The sequence below is a fragment of the Doryrhamphus excisus genome, chromosome 18 (assembly GCF_030265055.1).
Source record: "Doryrhamphus excisus isolate RoL2022-K1 chromosome 18, RoL_Dexc_1.0, whole genome shotgun sequence".
Lineage (NCBI taxonomy): Eukaryota > Metazoa > Chordata > Actinopteri > Syngnathiformes > Syngnathidae > Doryrhamphus > Doryrhamphus excisus.
The window spans coordinates 2,311,640-2,332,452 of NC_080483.1; the positions used below are offsets into that span (position 1 = coordinate 2,311,640).

The 20,813-nt window shown below is 34.1% G+C and overlaps 1 protein-coding gene across 3 annotated transcripts in view; it reads right to left on the reverse strand.

Moving 5' to 3' along the window:
• celsr2 (cadherin, EGF LAG seven-pass G-type receptor 2) overlaps window positions 1-20,813 on the reverse strand; it is a 108,074-nt gene that overhangs the window by 28,075 nt on the left and 59,186 nt on the right. For all 3 annotated transcript variants that reach the window (XM_058054187.1, XM_058054185.1, XM_058054186.1), the window contains exons 4-9: window positions 17,643-17,758; window positions 17,466-17,554; window positions 10,110-10,267; window positions 7,670-7,833; window positions 7,466-7,591; window positions 2,453-2,619 (exon numbers count right to left, since the gene is read on the reverse strand). In XM_058054187.1, the coding sequence (XP_057910170.1) occupies window positions 2,453-2,619; window positions 7,466-7,591; window positions 7,670-7,833; window positions 10,110-10,267; window positions 17,466-17,554; window positions 17,643-17,758 (820 nt within the window). The remainder of the gene's footprint in view (window positions 1-2,452; window positions 2,620-7,465; window positions 7,592-7,669; window positions 7,834-10,109; window positions 10,268-17,465; window positions 17,555-17,642; window positions 17,759-20,813) is intronic.

Here is a 20,813-nt window from a genome sequence, read left to right on the forward strand (position 1 = left end):
AGGAAGGTTAAAAAGACAAGAGTGAGGTCATATAATACTTGCATAAAAAGCAGCATCATTCAGTTCATGTGCTAGACAACACTTAGCCAGCAGGGGGCGTCTCGGAGCTGGTCACCATACAATAACAATAATGTGTGTGTGTAATATAAAATATATACTGGTTTATGATATTTTGGAATTTTAAAACTAAATATAAAAATTTAAATGAATTAAAATTATAACATTTTATTAACATTTATTTTAAAATATATTTGACTGATCAAAGTATTTTGTTTTATATATACATATATATATATTTAACTCCCTTTTTTAACAATAGATGGCTTTTGGCGATTATATTATTTGGAATATATTTTTTTTAATTTGAGTTTTAAATGTTATTTGTTAAATGAGATTTTTATTGGGACAAAAATGCCAAACAATTATTATTATTATTATTATTAAAACAAGTAATGCCATGAATTTAATCAGAATTAATAGAGCTTAAATAAATATAATATATATATATAAATAAAATATAAATAAATATATATAATATAATAAATATATAAATAAATATAATAAATATATTATAAATTAAGTAAATAATTGTGGTGTAAATAATTGTTTGCCTCGTGAGGAAAATGAATGAATGAATGAATGTTATTGGTTAAATGAGATTTTTATTGGGACAAAAATGCCAAACAATTATTATTATTAAAACAAGTAATGCCATGAATTTAATCAGAATTAATAGAGCTTAAATAAATATAATATATATAAATAAATAAAATATAAATAAATATATATAATATAAATAAACATAATAAATATATAATAAATTAAGTAAATAATTTGGTGTAAATAATTGTTTGCCTCGTGAGGACAAGCGGTAGAAAATGAATGAATGAATGAATGTTATTGATTAAATGAGATTTGTATTGGGACAAAAATGCCAAACAATTATTATTATTATTATTAAAACAAGTAATGCCATGAATTTAATTAGAATTAATAGAGCTTAAATAAATAAAATATATATATAAATAAAATATAAATAAATATATATAATATAATATAATAAATATATAATAAATATATAATAAAATAAATAAATAAAGTGAATAATTTGGTGTAAATAATTGTTTGCCTCGTGAGGACAAGCGGTAGAAAATGAATGAATGAATGAATGTTATTGATTAAATGAGATTTTTAGTGGGACAAAAATGCCAAACAATTATTATTATTAAAACAAGTAATGCCATGAATTTAATTAGACTTAATAGAGCTTAAATAAATAAGTAAATATAATGTATATATATATAAATAAAATATAAATAAATATATATAATATATATAATAAATATATAAATATATAAAATAAATATATATAATAAATACATAATAAATATATAATAAAATAAATAAATAAAGTAAATAATTTGGTGTAAATAATTGTTTGCCTCGTGAGGAAAAGCGGTAGAAAATGAATGAATGAATGAATGTTATTGATTAAATGAGATTTTTAGTGGGACAAAAATGCCAAACAATTATTATTATTAAAACAAGTAATGCCATGAATTTATTTAGAATTAATAGAGCTTAAATAAATAAATATAATATAATATATATATATATATATATAATATAAATAAATATTATATAATATTATATATATATATATATATATATATATATATATATATATATATATATATATATATATATATATATATATATATATATATATATATATATATATATATATATATATATATATATATATATATATATATATATAATATATATGTTATTGGTTAAATGAGATTTGCATTGGGACAAAAATACCAAACAATTATTATTATTAAAACAATTAATGCCATGAATTTAATTAAAATTAATAGAGCTTAAATAAATAAATAAATATAATATAATATATATAAATAAAATATAAATAAATAAATATAATATAATATAATAAATATATAAATAAATATAATAAATATATAATAAAATAAATAAATTAGGTGAATAATTGTTTGCCTTGTGAGGACAAGCGGTTGAAATTAATGAATAATTGTTTGGTATTTTTTTCCCTAATAAAGAAATTCTCATTATATAATAAAAAAAAGAGTCCACCAAATAAATTAAAATAAATTTCATTCAGTGAATATCGATGCCATGAAATTATTAAAGTTGTCCATAAAATATCTAAACTGCTTGTTATTTAATAGTCCAATGTCATATCTGTGATTATGTCGTGTCTTATTCGTTTAATTGATCAAATCTGACATCCGCGGCTAACTCATCTCTTTCCCTGAGTCTTCGTCACGTCTTTGTCTCTGCTCTAATTAAAGCTCCTGGTTGTAAAGTACGATTCCCTGCCCCTTGGGGATAATCACACATTTCTGCATATTGCAACATTCCTGTGTGTGCATAAAAATGACGCAATCTTATCCTTATCCTCTCCTACCTGCAGTGTGAGGTTGTGTTGCAGGCCGGAGGAGATGTGCAGCAACATGGCGCCCGCCTGCCGCGTGCGCAACATGAGCTCCACATGCCACGGGACGGAGGCCGCCGTCGCCAGGTTGTTCCACTGCAACAGGCTGTCGCCCAGGAAGCGTTGCGGGTTGGCCATGACTGCGGGAGGCAGGCGAGATAAATAATGATGATATGAAGACACAAAGAAGGCGGCTGGGAGTTATTAGCCAATCAAAATAAAGCCGGACAAATAATGGAGATTATAATTATATATATAAAATATATATAAAATAATTTATAATAATATAATTTATTATAATAATAATATATATAATGATATAAAAAATAATAATAATTTATCAAGCTAATTTATATATTTTTTTTATTACAAATTTATAAGCTATCTTAATAATATATATTTTGTTTGATGTCTTTTAAAGAGCGAGATTAGCACAAAAATGGCAAAAAATGTGCTCAAATATTATTATAAATATTAGAATATTAGAAAATATTATACATTTAAAAAAAGTTTTAAAGTGAAATAAATTTGTATTTTTTGTATTTCTCAGCACGAGAGATGTTTTTTCTTTTTTTTAAATATATATAATTTACTGCGTTGAACCAATTTTTCCACCAATAATATACTATAATAATTTATAATAATATAATTTATAATAATAATAATAATATATAACAATATAATTAATAATAATAATTTATCAAGCTAATGAATATCTTTTTAATAAAAATGTATAAGCTATCTTAATAATATATATTTTGTTTGATGTCTTTTAAAGAGCGAGATTAGCACAAAAATGGCAAAAAATGTGCTCAAATATTATTATAAATATTAGAATATTAGAAAATATTATACATTTAAAAAAAGTTTTAAAGTGAAATAAATTTGTATTTTTTGTATTTCTCAGCATGAGAGATGTTTTTTCTTTTTTTTTAAATATATATAATTTACTGCGTTGAACCAATTTTTCCACCAATAATATACTATAATAATTTATAATAATATAATTTATAATAATAATAATATATAACAATATAATTAATAATAATAATTTATCAAGCTAATGAATATATTTTTTTTATTACAAATTTATAAGCTATCTTAATAATATATATTTTGTTTGATGTCTTTTAAAGAGCGAGATTCGCACAAAAATGGCAAAAAATGTGCTCAAATATTATTATAAATATTAGAATATTAGAAAATATTATACATTTAAAAAAAGTTTTAAAGTGAAATAAATTTGTATTTTTTGTATTTCTCAGCATGAGAGATGTTTTTTCTTTTTTTTAAATATATATAATTTACTGCGTTGAACCAATTTTTCCACCAATAATATACTATAATAATTTATAATAATATAATTTATAATAATAATAATAATATATAACAATATAATTAATAATAATAATTTATCAAGCTAATTAATATCTTTTTAATAAAAATGTATAAGCTATCTTAATAATATATATTTTGTTTGATGTCTTTTAAAGAGCGAGATTAGCACAAAAATGGCAAAAAATGTGCTCAAATATTATTATAAATATTAGAATATTAGAAAATATTATACATTTAAAAAAGTTTAAGTGAAATAAATTTGTATTTTTTGTATTTCTCAGCATGAGAGATGTTTTTTCTTTTTTTTATAAATATATAATTTACTGCGTTGAACCAATTTTTCCACCAATAATATACTATAATAATTTATAATAATATAATTTATAATAATAATAATATATAACAATATAATTAATAATAATAATAATTTATCAAGCTAATGAATATCTTTTTAATAAAAATTTATAAGCTATCTTATATCTAAAATTATGAAAAACCTGTATACGTCTGATTCATGGTGGGACGGATGAATATCCGATATATCTAAAGCAGGGGTCTCAAACACGTGGCCCGTGGGCCAAATGTGGCCCGCAGGACACTAGTTTGAGGCCCCCACCTCGATATGAAAGTTTAATGTTAGTGCGGCCCGCGCAAGTTTGATATGGATGCTGTATGGTATCATGTACCCAGAAAAAATTATTACGTTTGATTCATGTTCATGTTAAAGGTTAAATAACTGTTAATAGTTATCCTCCCTATCCGTGTGGAAGTGGTAAGTTTTTGGCTATTTAAATTGAAAGGAAATAACTTGAAGGCTACCGTTTAGGTCGCTAGCTCTCTAGTTTGCGAGTTAGCATGGTAATCACAGGGCACATATAGACAAACAACCATTCACACTCACATTCATACCTATGGACAATTTGGAGTGGCTAATTAACCTAGCATGTTTTTGGAATGTGGGAGGAAACCGGAGTACCCGGAGAAAACCCACGCATGCACGGGGAGAACATGCAAACTCCACACAGAGATGGCCGAGAGTGGAATTGAACTCGGGTCTCCAAGCTGCGAGCCCTGCGCGATAACCACTTTTTGGGAAAAAAAATATAACATAGTAATAATGTCCAAAAATGATGGAAATGAAGTCATAACATATTAGCATATCTACATGTAAAAAAAAAAATGTGGCGGCACGGCGGTCTAGTGGTTAGCGCGCAGACCTCACAGCTAGGAGACTAGGGTTCAATTTTGCATGTTTGGATAGTAAAGGTTGCCGACCCCTGTGCTAACCACTCATCCACCGTCCACTGTTAAAGCAGTACTGTACAAGAAATGGACTTGTTGTTATGCTAGACACAAATGATACAGGAAGTGATGCATTTTTGTCGTTTTAATTTTCTGTTCAATTACCATCACAGTCAGCATCAGTCAAGCAGGTTTCATTTAACGTAAACATAGCTGAGCCAGGACTAATTACGCTTTCTTATCTTCTGTTTCCCTTCCCTTGTTCTCCGGTGTCTCGTTTTCTTTCACCTGATACACGGCAGCCATTTTAAAAAGGCAAAATAAAAGGAGGAAGATGACGGGAGCCGTGTCGTTTCTTGTTCCGATGATCAGATAGGAAGGAAAAGTTGTCGGGAAATTCAGGATTTGGCATCGTGCAGCCAAGAAATCAGGAATGTTTATAAAAAAATTTCAAACTCCACACAAAAATGGCAGAGAGTGGAATTGAACTCGAGTCTCCTAGCTGTGAGACCTGTGCGCTAACCACTCGGTTACACCGTGCAGACTTAGTATTCATTCATTCATTCATTTTCTACCGCTTTTTCCTCACAAGGGTCGCAGGAAGTGCTGGAGCCTATCCCAGCTGTCTTTGGGTGAGAGGACTGGTGGCCAGCCAATCACAGGGCACATATAGACAAACAACCATTCACACTCACATTCATACCTATGGACAATTTGGAGTGGCTAATTAACCTAGCATGTTTTTGGAACGTGTTAGTGTTCTTACAAAGAACACTAAACTCATCACACACCAACTTAACACTCAAAATGTGTAATTATGAAACCAGCTCAACCGAATCATTCATTCATTCATTTTCTAGGGTCGCGGGGGTGCTGGAGCCTATCCCAGCTGTCTTTGGGCGAGAGGCGGGGTACACCCTGGACTGGTGGCCAGCCAATCACAGGGCACATATAGACAAACAACCATTCACACTCACATTCATACCTATGGACAATTTGGAGTCGCTAATTAACCTAGCATGTTTTTGGAATGTGGGAGGAAACCGGAGTACCCGGAGAAAACCCACGCATGCACGGGGAGAACATGCAAACTCCACATGAAAAATAAATAAACAAATCAAGAATAAAGAAAATCAATCAATCAGTAATAAATAAATACATATAATAATAATAAAAATATTTTTTTCATATTAAAATGAACAAAGCATTATTAGAGCCCTGTAGACATGACAAAACACGACTATAGTCACATTTATACTCTTTTTATTTACAACATATTGCGCAACTGCAGGGTCTTGAGACACATGCGTGGCCCGCGGGCCAAATGTGGCCCGCAGGACACTAGTTTGAGGCCCCTGGTCTTGAGACACATGCTAACTCGCAAACTAGGGAGCTAGCGACCTAAACGGTAGCCTTCAAGTTATTTCCTTTCAACTTAAATAGCCAAAAACTTACCACTTCCACACGGATAGGGAGGATAACTATTAACAGTTATTTAACCTTTAACATGAACATGAATCAAACGTAATAATTTTTTCTGGGTACATGATACCATACAGCATCCATATCAAACTTGCGCGGGCCGCACTAACATTAAACTTTCATATAGAGGCGGGGGGCCTCAAACTAGTGTCCTGCGGGCCACGTGTTTGAGACCCCTGGTCTCGAGACACATGCTAACTCGCAAACTAGAGAGCTAGCGACCTAAACGGTAGCCTTCAAGTTATTTCCTTTCAACTTAAATAGCCCAAAACTTACCACTTCCACACGGATAGGGAGGATAACTATTAACAGTTATTTAACCTTTAACATGAACATGAATCAAACGTAATCATTTTTTCTGCGTACATGATACCATACAGCATCCATATCAAACTTGCGGGGGCCTCAAACTAGTGTCCTGCGGGCCACATTTGGCCCGCGGGCCGCGTGTTTGAGACCCCTGGTCTTGAGACACGTGCTAACTCGCAAACTGGAGAGCTAGCAACCTAAACGGTAGCCTTCAAGTTATTTCCTTGAAATTAAATAGCCCAAAACTTACCACTTCCACACGGATAGGGAGGATAACTATTAACAGTTATTTAACCTTTAACATGAACATGAATCAAACGTAATAATTTTTTCTGGGTACATGATACCATACAGCATCCATATCAAACTTGCGCGGGGCGCACTAGCATTAAACTTTCATATCAAGGCGGGGGCCTAAACTAGTGTGGCCGCGTGTTTGAGACCCTTGCTCTAGCATAATAGGGGACCTTTAAGAATGCTTCCTTGCTGCTAATGGATTCATGTTTCACACCCATGTACAAGTTCATTTAGAGGTCGCTTAAATAATGCAAACAATGCATGTCAGGCCTCGTCTCTGCCCCAAACATTCCCACACATTTCTTACGCTTGCCTCACCTCTTTCGCAGTTCCTTCCTCCGAAGCCGAGCGGGCAGTCGCAGCTGAAGGAGCCCCACAGGTTGACGCAGGTTCCTCCGTTCAGACACGAGTTGCTGTTACAGAAGTGTCTCTTGGCCGAGCATCCTGAGGAGACAAAAGAAAAAGGGAGGTACCAGATGAAGAGTCGGCTTCAAAGCGACTTAGAACTTTCGAGGATTTTACCGGGAAGCGTGCCGTTGTTAGCGATGAAGCCGGCCATGTCTACACGCTGGTTGTCCACACGCAGGTTCTTCATGCAGCCCACAAACTGGTGGTTACGGACAGGGAAGTCTTCAGGGAGCTTGGGGACACCACCGAGCAGCAGCGGGCCGGTCAGGTCCAAAGATCTGATGGCACACAGAAACACTGAAGGCATTTCCACAACGTCTGCTCAAACACGCGGCCCGCGGGCCAAATGTGGCCCGCAGGCCACTAGTTTGAGGCCCCCGCCATGATATGAAAGTTTAATGTTAGTGCGGCCCGCGCAAGTTTGATATGGATGCTGTATGGTATCATGTACCCAGAAAAAATTATTACGTTTGATTCATGTTCATGTTAAAGGTTAAATAACTGTTAATAGTTATCCTCCCTATCCGTGTGGAAGTGGTAAGTTTTTGGCGATTTAAGTTGAAAGGAAATAACTGGAAGGCTACCGTTTAGGTCGCTAGCTCTCTAGTTTGCGAGTTAGCATGTGTCTCAAGACCCTGCAGTTGCGCAATATGTTGTAAATAAAAAGAGTATAAATGTGACTATAGTCGTGTTTTGTCATGTCTACAGGGCTCTAATAATGCTTTTAACTCCAGTGTTTTGTTTTTATCTTTTTAGTCCTATTTTATGCTCTTAGTCTTCAGCTTTTAACTCCAGTGTTATGTTTGTATCTTTTCAGTACTATTATATGCTCTTGGTCTTCAGCTTTTAACTCCAGTCTTTTGTTTTTATCTTTTTAGTCTAATTTCTTTGCTCTTGGTCTTCAGCTTTTAACTCCAGCGTTTTGTTTTAATCTTTTTAGTCCTATTTTTTTTGCTCTTGGTCTTCAGCTTTTAACTCTAGTGTTATGTTTTTATCTTTTTAGTCCTATTTTTTTGCTCTTAGCCTTCAGCTTTTAACTCCAGTGTTATGTTTGTATCTTTTCAGTACTATTTTATGCTCTTAGTCTTCAGCTTTTAACTGCAGTGTTTTGTTTTTATCTTTTTAGTCCTATTTTATGCTCTTAGTCTTCAGCTTTTAACTCCAGTGTTTTGTTTTTATCTTTTTAGTCTAATTTTTTTGCTCTTGGTCTTCAGCTTTTAACTCCAGCGTTTTGTTTTTATCTTTTTAGTCCTTTTTCTTTGCTCTTGGTCTTCAGCTTTTAACTCTAGTGTTATGTTTTTATCTTTTTAGTCCTATTTTTTTGCTCTTAGCCTTCAGCTTTTAACTCCAGTGTTATGTTTTTATCTTTTTAGTCCTATTTTATGCTCTTAGTCTTCAGCTTTTAACTCCAGTGTTTTGTTTTTTTATCTTTTTAGTCCTATTTTATGCTCTTAGTCTTCAGCTTTTAACTCCAGTGTTTTGTTTTTATCTTTTTAGTCCTATTTTTTTGCTCTTGGTCTTCAGCTTTTAACTCTAGTGTTATGTTTTTATCTTTTTAGTCCTATTTTTTTGCTCTTAGCCTTCAGCTTTTAACTCCAGTGTTATGTTTTTATCTTTTTAGTCCTATTTTATGCTCTTAATCTTCAGCTTTTAACTCCAGTGTTTTGTTTTTATCTTTTTAGTCTAATTTTTTTGCTCTTGGTCTTCAGCTTTTAACTCCAGTGTTTTGTTTTTATCTTTTTACTCCTATTTTTTTGCTCTTAGTCTTCAGCTTTTAACTCCGGTGTTTTGTTTTTATCTTTTTAGTCCTACTTTTTGCTCTTAGCCTTCAGCTTTTAACTCCAGTGTTATGTTTGTATCTTTTCAGTACTATTTTATGCTCTTAGTCTTCAGCTTTTAACTCCAGTGTTTTGTTTTTATCTTTTTAGTCCTATTTTATGCTCTTAGCCTTCAGCTTTTAACTCCAGTGTTATGTTTTTATCTTTTTAGTCCTATTTTTTTGCTCTTGGTCTTCAGCTTTTAACTCCAGTGTTTTGTTTTTATCTTTTTAGTCCTATTTTATGCTCTTAGTCTTTAATTTGACTAAACGCCACCGTGCTTCTCCAGTACCAGCCAGCCTGCAATGGCTCCCAGTTCATTTAAGATGCGACTTAAAGCTCCTGTTCCATGTCGGTCAGGACTAGAAGAGTGCAGATTTAGCCGACTTTAAGTGTTTTATGAAAAGGAAGGTACTCTAGAGCTCTACTGGGATGCAATACTATTTGAAAAGATTGTGAAAAAGAGCAGGCTCCCTTTAATACATGCACACTTTGGCACTAAAAGCCTCATTAAGGGGGAAGCGCATGAAAGATTCATGGCAGAACTCGTGTGTTGTGCTACTATTAGCGCCTGGAGATAAAAACAGAAAAGTGGTAAACATGCAGGGAGGCGAAAAAAAAAGTAAAACCTCGGAGATGTGGAACTTCCTAACGAGTTGACTCTTAACGAGCACACTGCAAGGAAAGCTAAATGACGGAAGTCAACAACAAAGTTTATTCAGCGCAGGTTTACTTACTTTTTGCTTCCGGATTGGCTTCCCTGTGCCGAGCAGGTGTAGTTTCCGATCACATGACCAAACCGAAGCGCCACCGGGTGGTCGCAGTTATCCACCGTCACCACCACCACCTTCTGGTCTGAGGGACCCTGAGGCAGACCGGCCTGGTTTAAGATGGGCTGTGGAGACCGAAACCATATTTAATTCATTACATTTTATTATGTCTCATGGTAACTGTGATATTAAATAAAAAGAGTTATTCAAATTCAAAATGTATAACATTTGAGTGCTAAGTTGCTGTGTGATGAATTTAGGGTTAGGGTTAGTAAGATATGGTAATGGTAATGGTTTTATTTCATTTGAACATACATCAGATTTGATGTTAGTTAGTATGTTCTCTGTAGGCGGCATTATGAATTATCCTTACTGGCCTTTTTTGCAGTACATTTAGCCAGTGAAGATTGCTTTTATAGTTATTAATCTCCCATATTTCCACACAATAGGTAACTGTGATACAAAGTAAAAGGAGTTATTCATATTCAAAATGTTGTTTGTATATTTGCGGGGTATAACGTTTGAGTGTTAAGTTGCTGTGTGATGAATTTAATGTGGTTTGTAAGATATTGGTAATGGTAATGGTTTTATTTCATTTGAACATGCATCAGATTTGTGATTTTAGAAATAAGGAGTATGTTAGTTAGTATGTTCTCTGTAGGCGGCATTATGAATTATCCTTACTGGCCTTTTTTGCAGTACATTTAGCGAGTGAAGATTGCTTTTATAGTTATTAATCTCCCATATTTCCACACAATAACTGTGATACAAAGTAAAAAGAGTTATTCAAATTCAAAATATTGTTTGTATATTTCTGAGGCATAACATTTGAGTGCTAAGTTGCTGTGTGATGAATTTAATGTGGTTTGTAAGATATGGTAATGGTAATGGTTTTATTTCATTTGAACATGCATCAGATTTGTGATTTTAGAAATAAGGAGTATGTTAGTTAGTATGTTCTCTGTAGGCGGCATTATGAATTATCCTTACTGGCCTTTTTTGCAGTACATTTAGCCAGTGAAGATTGCTTTTATAGTTATTAATCTCTCATATTTCCACCCAATAACTGTGATACAAAGTAAAAAGAGTTATATAACTCAAAATGTTGTTTGTATATTTGCGGGGTATAACGTTTGATTGTTAAGTTGCTGTGTGATGAATTTAATGTGGTTTGTAAGATATGGTAAACCATATGGTATGGTAAATTGAAGTATTTGTGATTTTAGAAATAAGTATGTTAGTTAGTATGTTCTCTGTAGGCGGCATTATGAATTATCCTTACTGGCCTTTTTTGCAGTACATTTAGTGAGTGAAGATTGCTTTTATAGTTATTAATCTCCCATATTTCCACACAATAAGCAACTGTGATACAAAGTAAAAAGAGTTATTCATATTCAAAATGTTGTTTGTATATTTCCGAGGTATAACATTTGAGTGCTAAGTTGCTGTGTGATGAATTTAATGTGGTTTGTAAGACATGGTAATGGTAATGGTTTTATTTCATTTGAACATGCATCAGATTTGTGATTTTAGAAATAAGGAGTATGTTAGTTAGTATGTTCTCTGTAGGCGGCATTATGAATTATCCTTACTGGCCTTTTTTGCAGTACATTTAGCCAGTGAAGATTGCTTTTATAGTTATTAATCTCCCATATTTCCACACAATAAGTAACTGTGATACAAAGTAAAATTTTCAAATTCAAAATGTTGTTTGTACATTTCCGAGGTATAACGTTGGAGTGTTAAGTTGCTGTGTGATGAATTTAATGTGTTTTGTAAAATGAAACAAGACTGTTATACTTAGTAATTACTTCCTGAATTTTTTTTTATGGGTTGACAGGCTAGCCATGTTAGACTAAGTAAGTCTAACTAAGTTGAATGATTAATTTGGGTTAATTTTAAAGATGTACAGATGAGATGAGTCAAATATCTGGACAGCTCCACTCGGATTGACACATGAAAAGTATTCAAGGAAAACCACACGGCTATTTTTAAGGCACGTGAGTATTTTTGGCTGCGCTGCGTTCACAAATAGCAGTGAGGTTTTAATGGTAGCTAATAAAACATTGCATTGTTGTGCTGCTGCACGGAGGACAGGATTAGTGGCTAAATAATGCGCATTGTTGTTGCTAAGCTAAGCCTGATTAAACGTTGCAGCTTTGAAAGATCGGCCAGAAAGATTTTTAGTTCCAAAAGTCTGCTTATTTTTTGTGTATTTTTTTTGTGTGGTTCAATAATTCATACAATAAAAGACGAAGCTAACGGATAAAACACACACACACACACAAGTACACAGCAGGGTCATCTTCATTGTTTGAGAGGGGGGGGGGGGGTGCGGGACGGCGGTCCGCGGGGGTTGGAGGATGATGATTCCATCAATAAAGGTCGTGACCTCTTTTCAAATTGGGCAGTTTCTCCGAGGTCACGTGTAGGTCCTATTAACCCCAAACACAGGTTCAATCTCCCGCCTCCTGAAACCCCCCCAACCCCTCCATCCCCGCCCCCCCACGCACAGCAGGAGATGAGACCGGTCAGACAGGATTTAGCCAGAATTAGCAAACCAAAACAGATCAGCTATACCCGACTCAGCGCCTTTATTTTGTAATGCCAGCTGTCATGCCAAAACTTGTTGCTGTCTTATCTTTCTACCTTGCTTGGAGTGCCCCCCCCCCCCCCCCCAACCCACCCCCCCACCACATGGGTGTATGAACGCAAATAAATCAATGAGGCTGGTGGCGTTAACTGGCAGGTCACTTTATCCCCTGTGCGTCTGTGTCTACAGATGTAGTTTATCACCACCAGTGTGCATAAACCCATGTTTTCACTTTAAGTTATTATTACTTTTATACTAGATACAATTTTTTTATTAAAAAAAAAAGAGCCATTTTATGCAAATAAAACAAAAATATTGGAGGAATAAAGTTATAATATTAACAGACAAAAGAGCATAAAGTTGAAATATTATCAAAAAAAGTGACAAATGCAGTTGCAATTTTTGGAAAATAAGGTTGGAAAAAAAGTTAGAAAATTTAAATTTTTCTGAGAATAAAGTCATAATATTTCAAGGAAAAAATGTACAAGAAAAATATTTATATAAACAAAAAATGGGTTGGTTTAATAAATGAAAAAGCGACCTCAGCATTTAGCACATTCTTTTCATTCCATTTTCTATTAAGCTCTTTTTGTTCCCAATTATTTATTTTGTATTTATTTTTATTTCTTTTTAGAGTCAACCTCTTTTTTCCCCCAAAAAATATATATACAAATATTTTATGGAATTTATTAACCTGTATTGCTTAGTTTAGCCAAATATTCTACTCTGCACATTTTTATTTTTTTATTTTGTGTGTGTTTTTTTTATTAAAATAAAATGTGCTACATAACAAAAATGGCAAAAAATATTATAAATATTAATATAAAATATTAATATGTGAAATGTAATGCTTAAGAAAGCGTATTCCAGAAAATATATAGTGCACCAAATCAAAGTTTAAGTTAAATATTCCACTGTGTACTTTATAACCTATATTTTGTTTGATGTCTTTTAAAGAGCGAGATTAGCACAAAAATGGCAAAAAAAAATTGCTAAAATATTATTTAATAAATGTATATTATTAGAAAATATTATAAATTTAAAAAAAAGATTAAAAGTGAAATAAATTTGTATTTTTGTCCCAAGGGTCCTCAGCATTTTTTTAAAATATATGTAATTTACTGCATTAAACCAATTTTGCCGCTGATAATATACTATAATAATTTATAATAATATAATTTTTAATAATAATAATATATATAATAATATAATAAATAATAATAATTTATCAAGCTAATTTATATCTTTTATCTAAAATTATGAAAAACCTGTATACGTCTGATTCATGGTGGGACGGCTGAATATCCGATATATCTAAAGCAGGGGTCTCAAACATGCGGCCCGCCGGCCAAATGTGGCCCGCAGGACACTAGTTCGAGGCCCCCGCCTTGATATGAAAGTTTAATGTTAGTGCGGCCCGCGCAAGTTTGATATGGATGCTGCATGGTATCATGTACCCAGAAAAAATGATTACGTTTGATTCATGTTCATGTTAAAGGTTAAATAACTGTTAATAGTTATCCTCCCTATCCGTGTGGAAGTGGTAAGTTTTTGGCTATTTAAGTTGAAAGGAAATAACTTGAAGGCTACCGTTTAGGTCGCTAGCTCTCTAGTTTGCGAGTTAGCATGTGTCTCAAGACCCTGCAGTTGCGCAATATGTTGTAAATAAAAAGAGTATAAATGTGACTATAGTCGTGTTTTGTCATGTGTACAGGGCTCTAATAATGCTTTGTTCATTTTAATCTGAAAAAAATATTTGTCTACCCACCAACTATATGTGGTTTCTAAAGTTTTTATTATTTGCCCTTTTATTATTGATTTTTTTTATTATTGATATTATTTGATTTTCTTTATTCTTGATTTGTTTATTTATTTTTCATTTTATTTTGTGTAAGAAAAATAAAAATGAAGATATTTGAGAACAGTGGAATGTTTTATCAGAGCTTTTATTGTAGAAAATTGGAACCAAAGCGAAGTTTTTAAATTTTTTTTGTTTTTAATAATTTTTTTTTTTTTTTTTTAAACCTGATGCGGCCCAAATCGGAACCAAAGCACTGAAAAAGTTTGTATATTTTTCTGTTTTTAATAAATGCGTTTTTTTTTTTTTGGAAAACCAGCCTTGCCCAGACCCTAGCTCCAGTGGCCCCCAGGTAAATTGAGTTCGAGACCCCTGATGTAAAGAACGAATATGATTTTTCTGAGGAAAACGCTGATTCACGTTGAGCTTATTAATTCAACGCCTTCTTTTATTTTTCCACCGCGTTACAAATTTGTTGATGATGAACAAGGCAAACACGGCGTTTGAATCCACCGACATGTTCTTTTGCTTCTTCTGCTGAAAGGTCCGGAACAGGCAGCGTTCCAGATTGGACGCTCCTCCACTGACCTCTGCTGTCATCCGTCACGGCTGTTGACTCGCCAATAAGACCCGACTGTCAGGGCGACATGGGGCCACACAAAGCCCCCGTCCTGTCAGCGCTGATCGGAATGTACATATTTGCTCAAGTCCACAAGAGGAGCATTATGGGAATATGAGATCTATATGCCATCAAAGATGGACTGGGAACGCCATAGCAACAAGAGCGCTAGCGTCCAAAACCCGAGTCAATACTTCTCCCTGCTTTTCTTCCGCTGCTCTCCTCAACACAGAGCGGGGCACCTTCCTCGGGGCCGCATCATTCACTGCCCCGTGGTCCCCAAAGGAAGCGGAGCCACGCACAAAAGGCGGCGGTCATTGCCATTCTCCGCAGTCCCCCGCTTAGCATGAAAGCCACATTTCAATGTAAAACCCCTGCTCCACCCCCCCCCCCCCTTGCAGATAGGGACGTGTCACCGTGGGATACCTCCAGTGGGAGGGGCTTCTACCTTCCGCAGCGGCAGCACAAGACCGTACCGTATTACCACAAAGGTAAGACCACCCAAAAAAAGGGGGCACCGCACTTCATCATAGGTGTGGGCGGATGAATCCAAAACATCCATCCAACCATCCATCTTTTATGCCGCTTTGTTGCTCCCTCCACCCAGTCGTTATGTTATTATAGGGGTGTTAGTTCATGTCTAGAGGCTCTAATAATGTAAAAAAGACATTATAAAGGGTTTTCTGTGCTCTAACTACAAAATATTCCATTAATAAATGCATTAATAAACAGGTTGTGATTTTTATTTTCTACAAAAAATATATATCACTATATTGACAGTTGCTATGGTAACCATTATGTTATTGTATGGTCATATAATTTCATACTGAGTGAATAAATAATGGCTTCACTTCATTGTGAAGCGTTTTGGGTGCCTACAAAAACACTATAAAATCTATTCCATTATGTTATTATTTGTAAATGTTATTATAGGGGTGTTAGTTCATGTCTAGAGGCTCTAATAATGTAAAAAATACATTAAAAAGTGTTTTTTGTGCTCTAACTACAAAATATTCCATTAATAAATACATTAATAAACAGGTTGTGATTTGTATTTTCTACAAAAAAATATATATCACTATATTGACAGTTGCTATGGTAACCGTTATGTCATTGTATGGTCATATAATTTCATACTGAGTGAATAAATAATGGCTTCACTTCATTGTGAAGCGCTTTGGGTGCCTTGAAAAACACTATAAAATCTATTCCATTATGTTATTATTTGTAAATGTTATTATAGGGGTGTTAGTTCATGTCTAGAGGCTCTAATAATGTAAAAAAGACTTATATAAACGGTCATACACATTATGTCATTGTATGGTCATATCACCTCGTACTTCGGTATAGGACAAAAAAAATAAAAAATTAAAGAAAAAAAAACTGTATTATGGAAAGCAGGAAGTGAACAAATGTAACAGTTACTGATTGTAAAAGTACCAGATGGAGGGGTAGGATTTAATAAGCTTTGCTTCTTCCTACTCCTTTTGGACATGTGGAACTGGGAACTGATTATGGGATGCACTCAATTGGAATCTGATGCATGTTCAAATGAAATAAAACCATTACCATATCTTACAAACCGCATTAAATTCATCACACAGCAACTGAAGCGCTTTGGGTGCCTTGAAAAACACTATAAAATCTATTCCATTATGTTATTATTTGTAAATGTTATTATAGGGGTGTTAGTTCATGTCTAGAGGCTCTAATAATGTAAAAGAAAAACATTTAGAAGGTCATAAACAGGATTTCTGTGCTCTAACTACAAAAATATTCCATTAATAAATGCATTAATAAACAGGTTGTGATTTGTATTTTCTACAAAAAAATATATATCACAATATGGACAGTTACTATGGTAACCATTATGTTATTGTATGGTCACTCAATTGTAATCTGATGCATGTTCAAATGAAATTAAACCATTACCATATCTTACAAACCACATTAAATTCATCACACAGTAACTTAGCAAGAGTCTTAATAGCGAGTTGTCCAAAAGACAACTTTTAAAACCCCCTTTCATTACTTCTGTGGGGACAGTCATGCTATCATAGACGCTGAATAGAAATGGGGTGTGGGTAGGGGTGGAGTGGGAGTGGGAGTGGGAGTGGGGGTGTCATTATGATGCAAAGTGGCTTCGTCAAAGTGAGTGGGAATGCAAGGAGACAACACATTCCTTACTGATTGAGATGTTGAGTCCTTGTTGTGGAGAAAAATGGATGAGTCACAACGTCTTCAGTTCAATCTGCCCCCCCCCATACCCCCCCCCCCCTACATTCCCCCTGTCGCCGGGTAAAACAAACCTACTTTATTATAGTAGTGGATCTCCACCACATGCCACTGGCCGTCACTGACTCCGCCCACAATGAAGGGTGATACGGTGGTCTTGGTCTCGCCTGTGGAAACCAGAAGCATAAAAAAATTAATCGATTTTTAAAGACCCAGGAAAAAATAAACGATTAATTAATCTGTTGCTTTCGTCACCTGCAGAGAAGGTGACCTGAATCTGCTCGTTGATGATCTCCATGGCGATGAAATCGTGTTTCTCATTGAAGCGGCCGTTGTACAGCAATAAACCATTTGGTTCTTTAGTGGCGAATCTGCAGGGGGGGGGGGGGGGGGATATCTCAAAAAATTACTTCTAAATTCTATAATGCTTGAAAAATATTCTGTAAATTATAACAACAACAACAATACTTATTCATTCATTCATTTTCTACCACTTATCCTCACAAGGGTCGCGGGGGGTGCTGGAGCCTATCCCAGCTGTCTTTGTGGTGGCCAGCCAATCACAGGGCACATATAGACAAACAACCATTCACACTCACATTCATACCTATGGACAATTTGGAGTCGCTAATTAACCTAGCATGTTTTTGGAATGCGGGAGGAAACCGGAGTACCCGGAGAAAACCCACGCATGCACGGGGAGAACATGCAAACTCCACACAGAGATGGCTGAGAGTGGAATTGAACTTGAGTCTCCTAGCTGTGAGACCTGTGCGCTAACCACTCGGTTACACCGTGCAGCCTTAGTATTCATTCATTCATTCATTTTCTACCGCTTATCCTCACAAGGGTTGCAGGAAGTGCTGGAGCCTATCCCAGCTGTCTCCGGGCGAGAGGCGGGGTACACCCTGGACTGGTGGCCAGCCAATCACAGGGCACATATAGACAAACAACCATTCACACTCACATTCATACCTATGGACAATTTGGAGTCGCTAATTAACCTAGCATGTTTTTGGAATGTGTTAGTTATCTTACAGAGAACTCTAAACTCATCACACACCAACTTAACACTCAAAAGGTATAATTATGAAACCAGCTCAACCAAATCATTCATTCATTTTCTACCGCTTTTCCTCACGAGGGTGGTGGAGGTGCTGGAGCCTACCCCAGCTGTCTTTGGGCGAGAGGCGGGGTACACCCTGGACTGGTGGCCAGCCAATCACAGGGCACATATAGACAAACAACCATTCACACTCACATTCATACCTATGGACAATTTGGAGTGGCTAATTAACCTAGCATGTTTTTGGAATGTGTCAGTGTTCTTACAAAGAACTCTAAACTCATCACACACCAACTTAACACTCAAAAGGTATAAAGGCACGGTGTGCAGCCCACAACAATACTTATTTATTCATAAATTTTGACATTACTTATATGGGCGGAGGAGACCATCTTTAGCGTCTGTCGTCACGGGGAACGTGAGGCGCTAAGGGCGCTAACCCGAGTACCATGATCATACATATGATGCCGTCCAGTGGATGCTACAACCACAACTATAAATACAGTAAACCTCGGATATATCGGATTCAATTGTTCCCACTGGTTTTGTCCGATATAAGCGAAATCCGTTATATGCGTATACCGGAAAATGTCCGTTTTACGCATATATGGGATTTATATCCGGTATATGCGTAAATGGGATTTTATCCGTTATAAAAAGGCACTTCCTTGACTATGTTTCCAATGTACCTGGACGCGCAGGCAACGCTGCAAACGCTGCAAATGACGTCGTATAGCGGCCTGTCACGATTCGGCGAATCGGAGCGCCACGATGCGGCCATCCGATATATGCGAGGGAAATTTCATGGAAATGCATTGGAACGGGACTGGAGATTTTGTCCGAAATAGGCGAAATCCGTTATAAAAAATCCGATATATGCAATGAATTTTTATTGGAAATGCATTACAGAAAAATCGGTTCTTTTTTATCTGTCCGTTGTGAGCGAATTTCCGATATATCCGAGTCCGATATATCCGAGGTTTACTGTATAACAAAATGATAAACATATGTTTATATTCATCTTATAGCTTGTATGCAGGTCATAATGTGGACAACCTCGCCTTGATGATGGTGCTGATGGTGCTGAAGATGAAAGCCCTATGAGCTTTAATAGAGATGGGAGCGCTAATGAAGATCACGCAGGCAGCTGGCGAAGTTTAAAGCCGAGACAGCGAGCGTGAGAGCGTGAGAGCGAGAGAGCGAGGTGAGGATGAAGATGAAGACATCTGTGTCATGAATAACGATTGGCACGTTAAACAACACACAGATGAGAAACTAGGACGTCGACGTTGGAGAGTGGGTGGGAGGTGATGGTGAATCCGTGTGTGTGGATGCGGGGGGGGGGGGGGGGGGGGGGGGGTGGAAGCGTGTATTAGCGCACGGGGGGGGGGAGGAAATGAGCATGCAGATAGACGGCACGGCTGTCTGTCTGGGATGTATGAGGCAATAAATATGATGATGAGTTTTGTAGAAGTTTATTATCATATCAGTCGACAAGGTAGCCAATATATGGGAAACAATCATAACCGCCATAAACATTTTATTATTATTTTTTATTTTTTTATTATTTTTTTATCATTTTTTAATTATTTTTTTTATTATTTTTTTATTTTTTTATTATTATTTATTATTTTTATTATTATTTATTATTATTTATTTATTTGTTTATTATTATTTAGTTCATTTTCCATTTATTTATTTAGTTATCAAAAATGATTTATTTATGATTTATTTTATATGCATTTATTTGATACGTATTTACCATTTTTTCTAAATACACAATTTCATTTGAATTACATTATAATGTATTATTATAAAGGAAATTTGTTGCTACTGTTTGTAATTCGTATATTATATTTATATTTCGTATATATATATTTTTCATTAAATTATTATTTAATTATTATTATTAATATTTATTATTAATTATTATGTATTAAATGCTATTTATTTACTACCTTTCCTTTTTCATAAACATGCTTTTTACAGCAGGAGCCTCTTCTCAGGAGACAGCATTATTTATCTTTCATGTCTTTATTTGGTTCATTTTCTATTTATTTATTTAGTTGTCACTTTTTAAAAATGATTTATTTATGATTTATTTTATATGCATTTATTTGTATTTATTTGTTTTACTAGTTTTTTCTAAATACACAATTTCATTTATTATTACATTATAGTGTATTATTATTATTACTATAATATATTATTATTATATATTTTTCTACTGTTTGTAATTCGGTTTATTATTTTATTAATTACTATTTTTTAAATTTAATTATTAATTTATTAATTATTTTATTTTAAAATTATATTTATATTATATTTTTTTTCATAAACCTTTTTAAATTATTAATTTT